The sequence below is a fragment of the Dryas octopetala genome, chromosome 4 (genome assembly GCF_963921425.1).
Source record: "Dryas octopetala chromosome 4, drDryOcto1.1, whole genome shotgun sequence".
Lineage (NCBI taxonomy): Eukaryota > Viridiplantae > Streptophyta > Magnoliopsida > Rosales > Rosaceae > Dryas > Dryas octopetala.
In genome coordinates this window covers 6995607-7015326 of record NC_141369.1, presented here as the reverse complement: position 1 = coordinate 7015326, position 19720 = coordinate 6995607, and the positions used below count along the sequence as shown (strand labels likewise).

The 19720-nt window shown below is 35.3% G+C and overlaps 1 protein-coding gene and 1 pseudogene across 1 annotated transcript; one reads left to right on the top strand and one right to left on the bottom strand.

Annotated features, from left to right (window-relative positions):
* DHAR3 (dehydroascorbate reductase 1) lies at window positions 1-3938 on the bottom strand. Its single transcript, XM_086238996.1, has 6 exons — window positions 3611-3938; window positions 3144-3234; window positions 2816-2959; window positions 2612-2729; window positions 873-1013; window positions 1-237 (listed from the first exon to the last, which is right to left on the bottom strand). Exons 1-6 carry the CDS (start codon window positions 3822-3824, stop codon window positions 151-153), a joined length of 795 nt encoding a protein of 264 aa, XP_086095122.1. The 5' UTR covers window positions 3825-3938; the 3' UTR covers window positions 1-150.
* Window positions 3939-16691: 12753 nt separating this feature from the next.
* On the top strand, window positions 16692-18723 carry LOC147286396 (uncharacterized; annotated as a pseudogene).
* Window positions 18724-19720: the final 997 nt, after the last annotated feature.

Sequence of the window (19720 nt, the reverse complement as noted above, 5' to 3'; positions counted from 1 at the left end):
TAAGAACTATGCTACTCTCCTCTTTTTCACAGTAAGAATATAAAATCCCATATAGATGTCAATAACAGAGGAAGAATTGACTTGATTAAGGTACAGTACATGTAAAAGGTAAGTTATAGACCTGAGGGGTCCCATGGAGAATAGACAATTCTAACCCAAGACTTTCGGCCGCCAACCCGCAATGACATCTTCTTTCAAGGCTTTAGTTTTAACGAATGAATCCAGTGAGAATATACTCTGCATGTCAGCAATTCAGAAAATATTACATATGGTTGGAAACCTTCACTACTTTTATTGGTGTTATACACAACAGTTGAAGACGCTCTTAGAAAGATAAAACACTATCTACAAAACGGGTTGTAGTTCTTGCACAAACATATTTACACAAATCTGCTTCTGCATTTTTACTATCAAATCCTATTTTATTTGCAATTTTCAGTTTATAGAATGCGATGAATTTAATGTATCATTTGTGCATCTAGTTTTCAGCAAGAAGCATTATTCCTAAAGAAAAGGACATCACCAAGCTATATGCATACATTCACTACTTAATAGGTAGATGATTTCTAGTATGGATATCTTCCCCTGCCCCATGGTGGGCATGAAATAATGTTTTATTTCCCCCCAGTAGAGTTCAAAGCAAGAAATGGTCACAAAACTTACATTAGAATGGGATAAAACTAGACATTTCCCAATGTGAAGGCAAGACAATGTGCATGTGGAGAGAATTATGCATAGGAAAAATCCCAGGAGTAGACCATAACGTCAATTTCATAGTTAGGATGAACATCTTGGTCATTAGCAGTGAAACTTGTTAGCTACACATGATTATGAGATATCTAAGGTTTTGCTCATACTAGACATTCACATACCTTTAAGTAAGACTTCACATATGGAAGGGAATCTGGAACTGACCAATCTTTATAATGCCCCAAAGCAATCTCTAGATGATGCAACTTGGGTGCAAGTGAAAAGTCTACAGCAGAAACCACTTTCCCATTGACAAAAGGACCCTTAAGGAAATTAAAAAAAAAAAATCAATTACATTAAATAGTCAAAACAATATCCATTACATTTGGTTATTCTAAACACTCCATTACTAGAAGAGACCAAAATTCATAAATTCAAAAATACACATACATTGACGGAACTTTACAAGGAAAGACCACATCCTAAATCCACTTTTCTTTACGAAACAGAATAAAAAATTTATATACTTTTGGTAAATAAGAATTTACTTTATTAACTGCATCCTAAATTTTCCCTTACATCAGTCCCTTATTTTAATCTTAAGTTCTAATCATTGATGGCTTAATCCAATATGGATGAAGTCGGATAAGAATGCGAAGATACCAATTGATGGAGGACAGAGAGAGAAACAGAGAGAAAATAAGAAAAAGTAGAAAAGGGACAAAGTTAGAAGAGACATTGACAAGAAGAGAAAGGAGACAGAGAATTAGGGTAAACACAATATGCCAAAGTGTAAAGCCTTATTACAAAAAAATGAAACCTAAAAATATTTAAAAGAACGTGATAATAAAAACCTTAAATTCTTATACATATAGCCAATAAATAATTAATCCCTAAATCCTAATTCTAATAAATCAGATTTCTAAGCTTACACTTAGAAATTTCTAACCTAATTCTAATAAGTAAAATCTAAAAGAAAATAAGTATTATTTTCTTCTTGTATCTGTCGGATTTATTTGTTTTTTTGTGATGATAAAAAGTGAGTGGTTCTTATTGAAAAACTTCATTCAAACATTGATATCACTGTAGGAAATCATTCAATCAATTAAACCTTTTCAATGGTTTCAATCATTCAAACATCAATATCAGAAGAAGTGTGAATTTATTGAATTTATCCTATCAAACTATCACCAGACTCCTACAGAGAAAGAGAGCATATTATAGAATCAATTAAAGCCAAAAGAAGCTTATAAGCATTTTAACTCTATCTGCTGGTAAAGAATATGGAGACATGTTTAAAATAAAGCATCCTCAACAGTCCAGCATAATCAGATTTTTCGACATCTAAAAACATATCCCATATGGAATCTATGAAAATGAACCATTCTATTTTTTTTTTTTTTTTTTTAATTTAAGGGGGATTACTCTCACAGGTCAGGGTCTATCTACCAACCATTGACAATCGCATAATCAAATATTTCCTAATAAGTTCTCAAATAGTTCACATAGATCCAGGACGGCTAACATCCTCCAATCGCCTTTTATTTAAATTTCTTCTATCACCGTTTACCGTTTTCACCTCTCTTTCCCTTTACACCTTTTTAACCAAGGCTTTGATTAATTGGGAATCTCAATTTCAAGAAAACATGTAGCTAATAAATTCCAACATAATACCATATAGACATGTTTGCAGAGCTCATGTAAGTGACTTTTGGTTGACACATAAACATCAAAGATTGTGCAGAAAAAGTTGGAATGACACATCACAATACCTTGATTTTTAATTTTATACCAAATCATCTTTCATGCACAAGAAAATTGAATTAGTAAGCTGTTATAAACTCAATGCCGCAGTACTTCACAAAGTGTGAATGAAAATTTCTTCAATAAAGATCGGAAGGAGAGTAGACAAATGCCTTACATTTTCTTTGAGATAATCATTGAAAGAGCTGAGTTCATTCAGTAATGCTTGTTCTGTTCCATCTTTGGGGTCTTTGCTCTTAAGAAAACCAATAAATGTAGAGAAGATCTTCGACCCACTGTAAAACATAATCAAAATTGAATAGGTCCTAGTCATGAGTAAAACATACGAGTAATGCATAGTAAAGCTGGACATGTAACATACACTGAAGACTTCTCAAGGGGGGTTGCCAAAGGTGGATCTGGGTACTTTTCTTCCAGTGTATGTGTGATAATATCTGAATCTGCAATCCACTTCTCATCAAGTTTTATCACGGGAACTTTACCTTCTGGGTTAATTTTTAAGAACCTAAACACATAAAACAAATAAATAAACAAGTGATAGACCTAAAACAATAAAACAAAATGGCAGCAGATATTTGCACTTGAATCTTTGTGCGCAAATGCTTGTGTTAAGTGACTATATCCCAACCAGACAGGAAGAAGTCATATAGAAAATTCAAAGTTAATCCAAGATAAATTATATTTATCACCATTCTGGCTTGTTGCGCAAGTCCACCAACTTCAGATCATAAGGGATATGCTTTTCCTCTAGAGTCAGCAACACCCTTTGGCAAAAGGGACCTAGAAAAGAGAAGTTATCATATCGAATTATGGAAGCAATATTTTCAAACTGACAAGGCAGCAGACAGTTCCTAGCATCTTATAAACTCTCACATGCCTATCAGAATTTGGTTATAATTTCAATAACCGCTTAAATTCCCAACCCTTTCCATTCATTTTCCTTCCTCCCAAACACAGATAAACACAACTTATTAAGTGTAAAACGAACATAACTAAAAGGAAAAGCATTTTGTGAAAAATGTTTCGCAAAACTATGAATTTGGCGCACTTGGTGTGCTGACATTGCAATGCTACAACATCTGCTTATTGAAAGCATGAAAGACCCAATGAAAATTGGCTATTTTCTGGCAGTTTCTGGAACGCCAAACAGACTTACAGTCGCCAGGCTTGTTGGGGACAGTGAAGGAGGATTTGACGCAAACATCGAGAGGGGTAGCCATTGCCACCGTGAGGTTTCTCATGGTTCCGTGACGACCGAGGGAGTTGGGATTGCTTCTGAAGACGACGGCGTTTGGAGGGCGTCGGAGGTGGTGTTTGATGGTGGAGGAGAGCGCGGAGGCCGTTGGGGGAATTCTGGCCGTCGTCGACATTCCTAATCGATCTTTTGTGGAGAATGGAGATGATGATGAGGATTTTGTTGCCTTAAAAGGAGTGACCAAGAGTGAGACTCAGGCTGACCAACGCTGCTTTTCCGTACAGCTCAGTTTGCACGTGGCACACACTCACCCGATCTCTTTTTTTTTTTTTTTTTTTTCTTTTTGAAGAATAGAATGTTATTCATCTTCTCTAAATTTTCCAATCTATCTTCTCCACAACTTTCTCCTTTATTATTCTCTTATTATTCTCATTTTATAGTGTAAATTCATTATCGAAACTATTCATTTTTAAGATCTAACTATAAAGATCATCTCTCTAAAAATAAACCAAATCGAAAATCATTTAATTATATAACAGTAATCAAATAAATAGACAATTTTAATAATAATTTGATTCACCATTTGTTTCTTATTTTGGAGACGAGCAAAACTTCAAAATAGACCCAGATCTTCTCCTTTGTTTTCTCTTTTTCTTTTTTTTTTCTTTTTTCTTTTTCTTTTTTTTTTCTCTAACGTAGAAACCCTCCCCTCGTCTTCCTACTCGAAGCGAAAGCCCTCCTTTGACTCTTTCATGTTTGAAATAGAGGTGGGCATCAACCTGTCCGACCCGTTGCTCCGACCGCACCGCTAGCCGTATAGCCTCAAGCAGACCCACCCCGATAGAGGCGGCTCAGGTGGCAAGTTCCCGTCCTCTACCGCTCGCTAAAGCGAAGTTGAGCCAGGCTGCGAGAAAGACTAACAGACAAGAGAGAGAAAGAGAAAGAGTTGCAAATGAGAGAGAGACAGGTGCAGGAGGGAGAGAGAGAAAGAGAGAGAGAGAGAGAGAGAGAGAGAGAGAGAGAGTGGCAGTGGCTGACTGACTACCATATTTTCTAGCAAGAGAGATAAGCTTCCTTTTTGGCTTAGCCCGCACTTCAACCCTCTCCGACCGCCAACCCGCATAACCTCAACCCGATAGAGTCGACGATGTGCGGGTAGTGGTGGGGTAAGCCCCAAGCCGACCCAACCTACCTGATGCCCACTCCTAGTTTGGAAGCTTGTTCTCATTTGAAGTTTGGTGCCTGCCCAAAAAAAAAAAAAGTCTAGTGTCCATACTTTGATAAGTTTTGGACGTATGCATATAGAACAATAATCAAGTGGCCATAATGATGATTAGATAAACATTGTGTTTTTTTTCTCTATGTTTGAACTATTTTGGAGAACACAGGTCAAATTGTCAAAACCTCAGCAAACATTAGAGAAACATTTTGGTGATTTGTGTTTAGTCCTGTCACCTTTGATGTATCATTCCTTTATTTGACAAATACAAGCATGCATCATTGTTGGAGGTAGATCACATGTGCTCCATATATTACGAATTACTGATGTTAGCCAAACACATTCTCAGCTAGCTTCATGGAGAGCAAGTATTTCTGAATGGTTAGAGAATGTAACATGGTAACGTTTACTTTGTAGACCTTCATGAGATTGTTGTATTTCCACAAGTAAATACATATCCAGTTTGGGAGCGGCCTTTATGCGGATCAGAGTGATCCAAAATCATTCCAATGTCTGCGTGTTAGAGCAGAGCTATATCTTGCTAACAAATTCATTGAAAATGTTATATCTGGTCTAGTACATTGTGCTAAGTATAATATTAAAGCAATTATTGCACTAAGATATGGCACTTATGGGCAATGATCTTTTCATTATCCTCTTTAGAATGAAATGGATCCTTTTTAGTGTCAAGAGACCGGACTAACATTGGAGTGCTTAACAAATGAGCTTTTTCCAAATTGAAACGTTTCAAAACCTTTTCAATATAGGCTGATTGATGGACAAAAATTCTATTTGCACAATGCTCGATGCAGATCGAGACAATATCTTGTTTTCCCCAGATCCTTCATTTCAAATTCATTTTTCAAAAAATCGACATATACTGCCATTATTGCAAATCTAGAACTTGATTTTTTTATAAAAACACAAGGGCATATGGGATTATTAATATAACCTTCTTTTTCAAATATTCACTAAGACGATTATACCACATTCGCCCATATTGTTTTAACCCATATAATGATTGTCTCAATTTGATTGAGTACATATTTTGGGGTTTTGCTTTAGGCAACTTAAATCCTTCTAGAAATATGCATTGACAACATTTCATTTATCTCACATTGATATAAAAACTGTACTTATAGAAATGTGGCTACATCTATGATAGGAGAAATTATAATCCCAAGTTTGTAGGGAAAACCTTATGCCGTATTAGTGATTTAATTCACATTATTTCAAACACTCATTGTAACCTTCAAGGTTCAATATCTCTAGTATTTGGCCAATCATTTAATTTTTTCAACATTTATAATAAACATGGTTCCACATCATTATAGCCCTTGATGATTTTTAGTAGCTACTATAAACAAAATATATTATCAATATATCAATGATCACACAATTCTCTTTTGCATGCATTAGATATAAATATATCTTCATAATCAGGTACGTACTCATGCCTCTTCAAGAGCTTTTATAGTTTCTTTAGGGACTGTCATCTCTTCTAGGATGATTTGCTTAGTGAATATGGATCTTTAAATTTAATTAATTGGGCTTGTGTGGACAATTTCATATATTCGATCTCCACTTTTGAGGAACTAAACTTTAGAACCTATAAATTTGTCACGCTTCAAGCGTGTAATAAACAATTTTCTGCCAAATTGATGGATTATCATGCTAGGGATATCAATTCATGTTGGCATATTTAAAACTTGCATATGTGACTTTGTAGTTTCATTGTATATATATGCATCTAGCTTTCAAATAAATGCATCCACAAGATTTGCATTATCATTTATATCTCATTCTCATATTGAACAGTATGAGAGACAATATGATAGAAAAATATATGCATATTATACTATTTCACATCGTTCTTCAGGAACAGTCATTTCTCCCCCTAACGGCGGGAAATATTCATTCGTGCATATATAAAAAGCAATAGAGTGAGTGGTTATATAAACTCAAGTGCTTATGTAACTGCTGGTCATATAAAAATGAAACATAATTTGGCTTGCAATTTACTTGTAAGTACATAAAACTTCTGGTTTCAAATAATTCTTCAACATATAACTTCAGGTTAGAATGATAATAATCAGTAAATTAAATAAGGTAGAAAATGAGAAGTGATACAACTAACAAATAAATAGGTAAATAATCATACAATGAGGTTCTAACCAATTTTCATAAACTTCTGGTTCATAATAATGTTGTAAATTTTTATTTGTTTTAATTTTTACTCGCAAGTATACCTTTGTAGTAAGGGTCATATAATTAACAAGATCGAACACCTAGGAGTGTTGCCAAGAGATACACTAAATTTAAAAATCTAAATTAATTTAAATCTAACCTAGCTTAAGAAATGCTTGGTTGATTTTTTAGATAACTAAGTCAAAGTGCAACTAAAATATAAAGCAATGAAATAAATGCAAGAAAATAAAATAAATAAAAGGGCAAGAATTTTAATATTAGATCTAGAGAAGAAAAATGACAACTTTTTTGTATTGGAACTTAAACAATAGTATGAAAACCAAGGTTAGGATTCCACACCACTATGAACACATCAAGTGATCAATGTTTTTAGTAATTTCCCAAAGAGGGAAGGCATCCAATTAAAAGTCAACCTGATGCCTTCGATCTTCCAAAGATATTTATGATTTAAGCACCAAAATTGAAGATTTATTTGGTAGACCTTATTTTTGCTTAAAAATACAAACTTTAAGCAACTCAAGTGAATCAAAGACTAAGAAACAACTAGAGTTCAAAAAGATTGTGTTTAAAAGATTAATCATAAAGCAAAAATGTGGAAATAGACTCTAACTACCCATAATATGTGACATCATGGGTGAAATATGCTTTATTTCTCATTTTATAAACAAGATTTAAAACTTGTAGGATCTAGGCGAGAGAAAATTAACTAAAAGCCTCAACATGATAATATTTATGGTGGTGTTTCCTCCTTATCTTGGTAGAGGGGTTTAGTGACCACACATAAGTTTAGAACTAAGATAAAAGGATAATATAAAATAAAACAACATTTAAAGAAAATTAAATAACAACTAGAGATTTAACAAATAACTAAAGAGCATAAAGTAAATAAGAGACAAGAGAAAAAAGAGACATAAAATAAACTAGAATTTCATTTCATTAAAAAAAAAAAGAGTAATAACATAAAAAACTTTCCTATTCTCTCTCTTACGATATAGCCAAAAGGTCTTAAGAGAGAAATCCTTGGAGATAGTAAAATAAGACAAAAAATAAAATAGAGAGGAAAAATATATGAAAAAGGGGCTAAAAGTTTTCTTAAATAGGCAAAAACTAGGGCTTGTGAGGAAATTTCTAGAAATCAGCATCATAAAATATCTGGAGGATGAGGACATATGGCAGCGTGTGTATGGGCCAGCAAATAAAGAGAGAGAGAAGGGATCAGCACGGAGAGGCTGGGAGAAGGATTAATCAAACAAATGGGCTTGACTGCTGTTGCACAGAAAGAGGCATGCAGCTCAGCTTGGCGCGGTTTGGTTGGGCGAAAGCAAGAGAGAGAGAGAGGAAGGCGGCTCGGCTTATGTGAGCTTGGCAGCTGGAGGCAGCTGGCTTTGGGACGCGTGTCGCACAACTGGAGAGAGTGTGGCGCTGAAGCAGCTGGGAAGCTTCCCAGCTTTCTAACCGTTCGTCTTCCCTCCAACTGGGCTGGCATTTGGGCCTTCTTCTATGGCTCTTTGAATTCTGAGCTGGGCCAGAAATTTGGGCTTCTTTATTTCTTCTTCTCCTTTTTTTCTTTCTCTTGGGCTTTTTAATTTACAACCTACAAAATAAATAAATACTAATAAAAACTCATAAAATTTATAGAAATATTCTAATCTAAATCAAATCAACAAAACCTATCAAATTTAAGATAAAAACTAATAAACCTTCTCCTATGGTAAGACCCATCTTTTGTGACCCAAAACCCATTTTGGGTCACAAATAGTGCTGTGACCCATTTCTCACTGCAATGATGTTGTGATCCGTTTTGGGTCATAGTGTTTTATACATATTTAAAATAGAGGGCTGCTATTTGCACACCATTTTTTTTCTTTTTGCATACCCTTTTGTAAAAAAAAAAAATCAAAAATCAAAGGAAAAGACACATCTATCTTTCTCACACCCAAAAACCAACTCCATTTTTTTCTCTTTTGCACACCCCATCAACAGACAAAAAAAAAAACACACACCTAGCCACACACACACCCCCCTTCATCTCCCTCACCAGACCACACCCACCCACGCAGCCACCGACCACACCCAACCACGCAGCCCTCCCTCCACCAAGCCCCAGCCCCGTCGCACCTTCTCTCCAGCCCCGACCCACCCACCTAGCCCCCTTCCTCCCTCAACCGACCACCACAAGCAGCACCCGACCTCACCCCCAACCTCCTCCTCTTCTCTCCTCCCTCCCTCCCTTACTCTCTCTGCTTTCTCCTTCGTTCGGCACTGGTTTGCCGAAAATTTGCGTTTCCTTCGGCAGCCACCCGCCGAACACCCACAAACCGTTCGACAGCCACCCGCTGAACACCCACAAACCATTCGACATATATCCGCCGAACCTAGAGGGAGGTGGGCCGGGTGGGTCGAGGCTAGAGGGAGGGTGCGACGGGGTTGGGTGGGAGGGGGTGCGATGGGGCCGGGACTGGGTGGAGGGGAGGGAGGAGGTCGGGCTGGGTGGAGGAGAAGGAGGTGGGTTGGGTCGGGGCTGGAGGGAGGGTGCGACGGGGCTGGGGCTTGGTGGAGGGAGGGCTGCGTTCGGGTGTGTTTTTTTTTTTTTTTCAGGGGTGTGTTTTTTTTTTCCGACCAAGGGGTGTGTTGGGTGAGGGGTGAGTGTGTCTTTTCCTTTGATTTTTGATTTTTTTTTTTTACAAAAGGGTGTGCAAAAAGAAAAAAAAGGGTGTGCAAATAGCAGCCCTCTTAAAATATGGCTAATATTGATTAAGTGATGTTTAATTTATAATTTTAAACTCAAATAATTATAAAAATTATACCATTGGTCTTATTTTAATGAGATCTTTAAAATAAGGTCAATATTGAATATATTTAAAATAAGAAAATTTCATAAATTAGACAACATAAGCCTTACAACATCGGGACGTCAACAACCATAAACAACAAAAACAACACTATGATTTTAAGAAAAAACAAGAACTACACGATGATTTAAAGAAAAAACAACAACAACAACAACTGCATTCGACATGATAAAAAAAATGAAGCAAACTTCTTATTCGGAGTTCGATGATGAAAAATTGACAGCCCCATAATTATACCAATCTGAGATCATCTGTTCATTTTCACACTCATCACATGGTTGAACCAGAGGGTTCTTCTCGCAGGTCCATGGCACAGGTGGTTTGGGCTCTAGCAGGTGGTTCAACCATTGGTGGCGAAGATTTGGGTGTTTGGCCAGATCCTTGAGTTCTAATCTCATGCAAAATTCACACATAGAGACCAAAATATCATTCAAACACTTGCAGAACCTCCAGTATAGTTCTTTTGTATGCTCCATTATTAAACAATAATCGCACAATGGTGCAGAACAGTTAGGGAGGCACTTACACAAGCTTTGATCGCACTGTTGTTTAGAACTCTCATCGGCACCTTGCTTGAAGCTCTCACCGACACCTCGGTTGAAGGAGGAAGCCATTTCTAAACAATAGTTATGTGGATCATCATCGGCGAGAGTATCGGCATCGTCAGTAGCGGGGGTCTCTGGATCACTAAACTGGACAGAAACATGAGTCGCAGCGTACTTTGCACTTTCCTTTATTTGTTCCCAAATGTGCACCCATGGAAAATTAAATCTAGTATTGTTTCGAAAGTCTTCAAGTGCTTGCGTAAACTACAATAATAAAATAATAATACAAATATATAAATATGCTTGATAAATAAACAAAACAAAAAATAAGAATATCATTTTATAAATATGCTTCATTTATAAACAAAACAAAAAATAATCATACAAATATATAAATATGTTTGATAAATAAACAAAACAAAAAATAATAATACCATTTTATAAATATGTTTTATTTATAAACAAAACAAAAAATAATCATACAAATATATAAATATGCTTGATAAATAATAAAACAAAAAATAATAATACCATTATATAAATATGCTTGATAAATAAACAAAACAAATAATAATCATACAAATATATAAATATACTTGATGATTTGATAAAACAAAAAATAATCATACAAATATATAAATGCATAAAAACTTACCACATTGGCATCATTTACACCGCTTGCGTGCATTCGCTCAGCCTCCAATAGGCAAGCATAACATTTGTTGCAATCACGCGCAATATCTTTGAATCATGCTTTAACGCCGCCAACCTTACGAATGGTTTCACCCCCTATGTTACGCTTGAAAATTTGATAAATTTGTTCCCAAAGCACGGTGGCTCTATTTTGGGCACCAAGACAACCGTCGGGAGACCTCTATAGGTATGTCATCACTAGGGCTTCATCTTCAGCTACCCTACAAGTATTTCCTCTAGGAGCCATGACAAAGAAAAAAAATTTGTGCAGATTTGGTAAACAAAGGTTGTAGTTTGTGATGAAAAAATATAAGTGTTGTAAGGTATATATAGACTCATTTGAGAATATAGCTGTTGGAGGGTTTCAGGAATTTTTAAAAAAATTTCTAAAATTGTTTGACAATTTTTCGGGTACTATTTCAATTTTAAATGATTTATTAATTTTTTTAAAAAAAAAGGTTAGACGATCTAGACTGTTGATTATTAACGGTTCATTAATCCAGGCCCTTTAATTTCAAACCGGCCCATTTAAAAAAAAAAAATAATAACGGACAAAAAATGGCAGCCATTGATCACCAACGGTCAGTTAATCTGGACCATTGGTGACCAGCCCTCAAATCCCAGCGCGTCACACCATGCAGTGGCCGACAAGAATTGTGGGGGGGGCCCACTTACTTTTCGGCTGCTGTTCACTCTTTCTCCTCCTGGATTCATCTCGTGGGTGGGCCTCTTTTGCAATTGGGTCACAGCCATTTTGGCTCACACTGAGACCTGGATTTGGGTTACACTTTGAGTTACTCCCTCTTTTGGGTCACATTTTCCTGCCCATAGTGCTTGGGTGTGAGCCATTTGTGACCCAAAATGGGTTTTGGGTCACATTTTCAGGTAGCATAGTGGAAGGCCTAAATAATCTAAATAATTAATTTATGAAATAAACTACTAATAATACAAGGAAGAAATGACTAAAATGCATAATTTCGAGGTTAAATAAGTGTTATAAAATGAGCTCAACAAATATACCCATGTTTTCATGAACTATTTTAAAAACATGGAACTAAAATAGATCATGAAAACTTCTAGTTCCAACAAAGAAGAAGCCAATAAACTTGGGTCCTAATTTGCAAATAAAGATTGAAGAACTTTATGTCCAGATTTGCATATAAAGATTGAGGAACTTCTAGCCCTCATTTGAATGTGAAGATTAAGGATCATCTAGTCTTTAATCAATTAATTCGACGATCATATGAACTATATGAATTGAGGAACTTCTGACCTTAATTATTTTGAAGAGGATTAAGGAACTTTTGTCGCTTAATTAATTTTTCCAAGAATATATTAAGGATTTTTTTTCTTTTAATCCTGATATTATTTGTGGGATCAAATAATTTTATCATAATATCTTTTGTGAGACAAAAGAAAATCATAATATACAAGAGCATAAAATATAATCATATCGATTTCAATCCCTTGATGATGTATAAAGCTGTGCAAGCAATTAACCATATAGCAAGTCATCATAATGATTAGTTTTGATCAACCCTCTCATTGCGTCCTTCCACCCAGCAATTAGATGAATCCAAAAGCATGTTAACATTAATACCCATATATACATACTGATCTAGACAACCCGAATGTATAATAGCACATGGCAATTAATATTGAATTTGCATTAAAGAATTGATCATGTGGTAAAAATCATTAGCAATAGAGTTGTTAATATCCTATTTGTTAATAGTCATAAACCATAACAATGTGAAAAGCAATAATATAATACATAAAATTAAATCTCACCTTTCTGTCAAAAGAAAATAAGTTAAATAAACCAACGTTTAATTGTAATATACAAACCGAAGTGAAAAGGGGATGAACAAATTAGCACTGACAAATCTAAAACTTAGTATATCAACATTATTGGTAATTTAAATAAACAAAATCAAAATGACATTTATATATATGCTATGTATACAAAACTAATAGCTAAATATGTATGAAAGCACGGGGCACGGGTTCAGTAAATACTTAGTAGATCAAAAAATATTGAAACACATATGGAAGTAAAAAATGATCAAAGTTAGGTAGGCAAATGATTTTTGATTTGGCTAATTTTTTGTAAGAATGATCTATCAATGGAGATGTAAAAAATGATCGGTTCAGATCGACACAAAACGACTCGTGTGGGCCCTAATAGGAATACCTCAACATAAATAAGTTGAGGTATACCTTAATAGAAAGAGCATGTATATATATATATATTATTAAGATGAAGCAAATAAATAACGATAAACCCAGTAAATAATAATACGATCACCCACATCGCACATTGGTAGTTTATGATGCTATTGCAACATCCAAGGTGCATATCATCGTGGTGAGACTATCGTGCTGATAACGTGTTATGAAACTAAAGAAAATAACAACATAAAAGATGGAGAGGGAATAGAGAGAATTCAGAGTTATTCTTCTCATTGGACTACCTATTTATAGGCTAACAAGGTGGAGACAATAATCCAATGCCAATAAATCATAGGTTACAAATCACTAAATGTGATCATTAGAGCATAGGTTACAAATCATTCAAATGTGTAACTTATGGACATTATGGTGATTATCCACATTAATCCATATATTTATAACAAAATACTCTTTTCTAAGTTAAAATAACTATATTTTTCTTCCTCTATGAAAGGTTTTTGTTACATTGAAGCGCCATATTCTATAAAGACTAACTTTTAATGTCATGAATTTATTGCTTAATATACAAAATAAGTTGTACTTCTGTACATTACACTCACACTCACAGTCTCAAAATCAAAACCAATTCTGACTCAGATCATGCCTAATCACCTTAACTACTCCTAATTGGCTCCGTACTAACTCCCATTATTGTACCTGCAAAGTCTATGAGAGGGTGAGCACCAACCACTCAATAGGGACTTTTGATCTTATCATGTAGAATTGATTAAACTAAAGCTCAGTAAAAACTCACAACATTTAACAGATAATATATAATATATAATAAATAATATAATAATACTAAACTGATGCTTGAATGTTATGCTTCACTTCCTTAATAATCCATTGAAAAATAAATTACAACACATCTTCACTTCAATCGAAACCGAAGCTCCCAATGCACCTTGGGAGAATAGATCGTTTTATCAGTCGCAACTGAAAGGGCTTCACTCTCCACGCTTCACTCTGATCGTTAAATCCAAATTAAAAATAGAGAATTCATAAACATGATACTTACCTTCTTCTTTCTCTTTCTTTCTTATTTTTCCTCTCTTCTCTTCTCTCTCTTTCTCTCTCTCTGTCTATCTATCCTTCTCGGTTTCTCTCTCTTTCTTTTTCTTTCTTTTCTTTCTCTCGGGTTTCCTTGGCCTGTTGGGTTTTGTCTAAAAAACCCATAAGCTACTGCCTTTGGTTTAAACCCACCTTATAACATCACTGAGCACTCACCAGTCACCACTGACTCACTAAAACATACACACTCACGTACACACCACCCAGCCACTCACAAGACTACAACCAATTAAAAGCTTTCCTCAAAAGCTACCAAAACTAATATAATGAAGTAGGGCTTGGTTCAGTTCGGTAACCAAAACGATACCCCCAAACCGTCCACCGACCGACACTTGTCGATTTGGGAAAATTCCAAACCGATTTTGACACCGTCATAGGCGGTCAACCGACAATCTATTTTACCGACTTTGTCGGTTGGTTAGGATCGGTATGGGCCTTGACCGACATTGATATTCGGCCACTTTTTGGCCCAATTTTTAAGGCCTAAAACCAGATTATGGGCTACTAAAGAACCCTGCATTCAAACTCTCACTATTGGCAAAAAATTGGCAACCACGCATTATTCATGATAGAAATGTTCAAATGTCAAATTGTTAACTTCTTAACTTTAAACCTAATTACAATTACAACCCAAATTGAAAAAAAAAAAAAAAAAAAAAAAAAAAAAACCAATGTGAACCTTAAAGTCTAATATTAAAAATGTACAAATTTACAACCCAAATAGAAAAAAAAAAAAAAAATACATAATAAGTTATTACAAGTTACAACTTGTAATGACCCCAAAAAGTCAGCAACAAAGTGACCATTCTCAGCAAAGTAAGCAGCCTTCAAAGTGACCTTGACCCCTTTAGAGTGAGCAGCAGCATCATTGACCCCATCATTGAGCAGTAGCATTGGCCCCATCATTGAGCAGCAATGACCCCAACAACAAGTAATTAACCTGTTGAGCAAAGTTCATGGTGAGCATCAAAACTTAACAATCTGAAAATTCTTTGACCAACACCAACTAATAAACATTAATTGACCAGCAACAATCAATTAATTGAACCAAATGCCAATCTTTGACTTTTGAGCAGCCTTTAATCTCTTGTTGAAGAAGGTACTTCACTTGTGGACAGTTGTGAAGTAGCCACCACTAGAAAAAATACAAAAATTATTACTTGATCAGAAAGGTAGCAAACAAAGTCAAGTTCAAACATAAAGGTAGCAAGCTTAAATTATTACTTGATTCAAGTTTTTCAAGTTCCTTGTAGAATTCAACTTCCTCATTAGTTAGCTCCTTGTAGAAATTAGATTCTTCTGCTCTAAGCCAATCATTAGTACACACTAATGCCTATACTGTTTTGGGAGTCAAAGAAGCTCTAAAAGTATCCACAATCCTCCTACTCAAGCTAACTGAATTTTCACTAGCCACTATTGAACTGGGGATTGAGAAGAGATCATTGGCAACCTTTGAAAGAATTGGATACCAAGATTGATTAATCTTCCACCATTTTAAGACATCAAAACCTTGGTGTTCTAGTTTCTCAAAAGGATTATTTAAATACTTATCCACTCCATTATTTATCTCTGAGGCTTCTTCCACCATTATTTTTCTTTTCAGCTTTAACTCAAGTCTTGAAAGTCCGGCCAGTTTCTAGTATTGCCAAACTTGAGGAACTTGGAGGGACAATGCTATCTGCTCCTTTGTATACATTATACAAATTCAACAAGCAAATTTTGATCTCACCAACAATATGTGAGATCCTTTGGGAATCTGCCCCAAGTTCCTTATATATAGTTTTAATGGCTTGAAGCTTGTATCTAGGGTTTAACACATGTGAGACATATACTAGCTTGTTCACAATATCAAAAGTCCCCCAATACTTGTTAAACTTTGCCATCATTGAAGCTGCCACCCTTTGCAACACCAGATTACTAGAATCTTGTTTTTTTTTTTTGTTTTTTTTTTTTTTGTTTTTTCCATAATCTCAATTTCCAACTCACATAATGTGACAAAAATCAAATGGGATGTACAGGTAATTTGGTTGCACTATGCAGCAAGGTACTGTCATAAAATTTCTTTAGAAAATGCACAAAGGCATTTGCCTTCTCACAATCCTCATAAATTGGAGGCTCCACCCTCACTGTTCCATCTCTCTCTTTCTCACTGAAATAGTTCATAAATGGCCTATATTCCTCTGTCATCCTACTAAACACCACTTTGTAATTGGATGTACAGGTTGAAAAGTGTAGCTCCAAGACAAGTTTCTTTGCCCACAACTGGTTCTTTAGGTTATTCTGTGCATGTGCATGTTCAGCAAAAAAAAAGACAAGCAATGAATGGGCCCTTTGAAAAAGCTTTTTCACAAGGAGACTAGAGAAGAATGTGTTGCAGAAGTTGCAAGGATGTTTTATATATACAAGTGGGTTGTCCTTTCACCTTCCACGGAATCCACACTATAGAAACTCATATCTTCGTGCTTTTACTCTTTCAGGATATGTTCCACCAGGTTACAATGCACTATGAACTACGCTTTTGCAACAAGAGAAGAGCCACATTAAGCGGTGCTTACAACCAATCAAAAGTACATTGAGCACTAAAGGTGTAAGTGTGTGTAGTGATGAGTGGACAGATTCGCAAAAAAAGACCTATTAATGTTATGGCAACTTGTGAAGGCAGGCCTATGTTCTTGAAGGCAATTAATTGTAAAGGAGAGTACAAAGATAAACATTGTATTGCCACCTTCCTTATCGAATCCATTAAGGAAATTGGTTATCAAAATGTGGTTCAAGTAATCACTGACAATGCGCCCGTTTGTAGAGCTGCTGGATTACTTGTTGAGGCCAAATATCCCAACATCTTTTGGACACCATGTGTGGTTCACACCCTTAATCTTGCTTTGAAGAGCATATGCTCACCAAAACTAAATGATGATTGGCATGATGAATGTAATTGGATTTCAGAATTGCTGGTAATGTTTGGTTCATAAATTGTTTTATTGTGAACCATAGTATGCGATTGGCTATGTATAAGGACCACTGCAAATTGAAGTTGCTCTCCATTGCTGAAACAAGATTTGTTTCTAAGCCTTCTATATTTGCTGTTTTTTCTTTTCTTTTCTCTTTTGTCAATTTTGACTTTTGAGCTATGTTAATTTTTCAATTTTCAAGTTTGCTTCAACAATTGTGATGATTAGAAGATTTAAGGAAGTAAAGGAAGGTCTACAACAAATGGTGATTAGTCCAAACTGGTTTTTATATAAAGAGGATGATCCGGGCAAAGCAAGAGCAGTGAAGCAAAAGATATTGGAAGAATACTTTTAGGATGAGATTGATTATATACTTTCCTTTACAGCTCCTATATATGAGATGATTAGATGGCTGACACAGATAAACCATGTCTTCACTTAGTTTATGAGTGGTGGGATACCATGATAGAGAAGGTAAAGGCAGTATCTATAGGAATGAGTACAGGCAACTACATGAACATAGCGACTTCTTTGATGTGGTGTATATCATTTTAGTGGAGCGATGGACTAAGAATAGCACATCACTACATTGTTTGGCTCATTCTTTAAATCCTAGATAAGTATTATGCGCTTCTTTCCTTTAAAGTCTTTAAAATTTACTTTTAATTTTTTTATTATAATTTTATAAAATGATATCATTCTTTAGGTATTATAGTCCAAAATGGCTTTAAGAGGATCCTAGTCGTGTTGCTCCACACCAAGATGTCAAGATTACAAGGGAAAGAAAAAGTGTCATGAGAAATACTTTTCGGATGAGTAGGCTAGAAGAGATATCAATGTGGAGTATGCCTCTTTTTCAATGTGCTTGGGTGACTTTGGAGCTATTGATGCTATGAATGATAGGTTTCTCATGAAACCAATGGTGTGGTGGATTGTCCATGGAGCTTCCACACCAACTCTCTAATCCATAGCTTTGAAGCTACTTGGACAACCTTGTTTCTCCTTGTATTGTGAAAGGAATTGGAGTATGTATAGTTTCATTCACTCTTTAAAAGGGAACAAGTTAACACCACAAATAGCTGAAGATTTGGTATTTGTGCATCATAACCTTCGTCTTTTATCAAGGAAGAGTAGCTACAAAGAAGGTGTTCCTCAAATGTGGGATGTTGGAGGAGATGTATTTGATAACTTGGGTGAAGAAGGTATTGGGATGCTTGAAATTGCTAGCCTTTCTCTTGATGAACCATCATTGAAGGCTACTTTATTTACCGGGGAAGACATTATGATTATTGAAGTTGATTGAGACTTATGTTTTTTAATTTTCTAGAGTTCCGATGTTTTAAATTTGGATGATCTTTTTAAGTCTTTAGAGTTTGAGTGAAATGAATTTGAATTTGGATGATGAATTTGAATTTTTATGTTATTTAAAGTATGTTTTAAATTATTCATTTTTTATTATTATATATTAATATATATTTTTAATTTATGTATCCATGACATATCGTATCCTAGTTTTTAGAAATTTGCTGTATCGCCGTATTGTGTCGTATCGTATCGCTGTAATCCGTATCCATGCTTCATTGCCTATCACACTCATAATCTTAGCCTTCTCCACATTATACAAATCTTGAACTTTTGCAGCTACCTTCTTCCTATCTGTTATCCTAAACTTAGGACACAAGTCAAAGATCATATCGATCCCTTAACCCTGCTCCCTCAACCACCCTAAAAGGCATTTCATCCTTTATAACCCACCTAACAACCTTTTCTTTTCATGCCTTTTTTGGTTAAATTCATGGGGAACAATAGAGCCCCCACTGTCTTGTGTAATGGTGGTCGGGTTGGCCTCTAATATTACCCTTATAACCTGAATTGTTCACACATTTTTTCTCTATGTGAGTCCTAATCCTAGTAGTCCCATTAGTCTTGGGATGGACTGGCATTTCATTTTTGCAAGTGTTGCAAATAGCCCAAGGATACATAACACCTTTCTCATTTTTTTTAACACTTTGGTGACAAATTGCCACACATCAGACTACATACCCTTTTTAGTTAACCTAGGTTCAAACTCTGCTTGTTCATTTTCCCCAGGTTGTGTTTGAGGTTCATTATTTTCAAGTTGGGGTGGAGGTACTAATTGGGGTGTTTGGGTTTCAGATGAGGTTAAGCTAGGTGCATTAATAGAGGCATTCATAGTATTTGATTGGCTAGACTTCATCCTAGACTCCTAGTTTACAAACAAAACAGAATACACATTACTTAGACAACAAGTAACATCCAATTCAATTCATACTTACTTA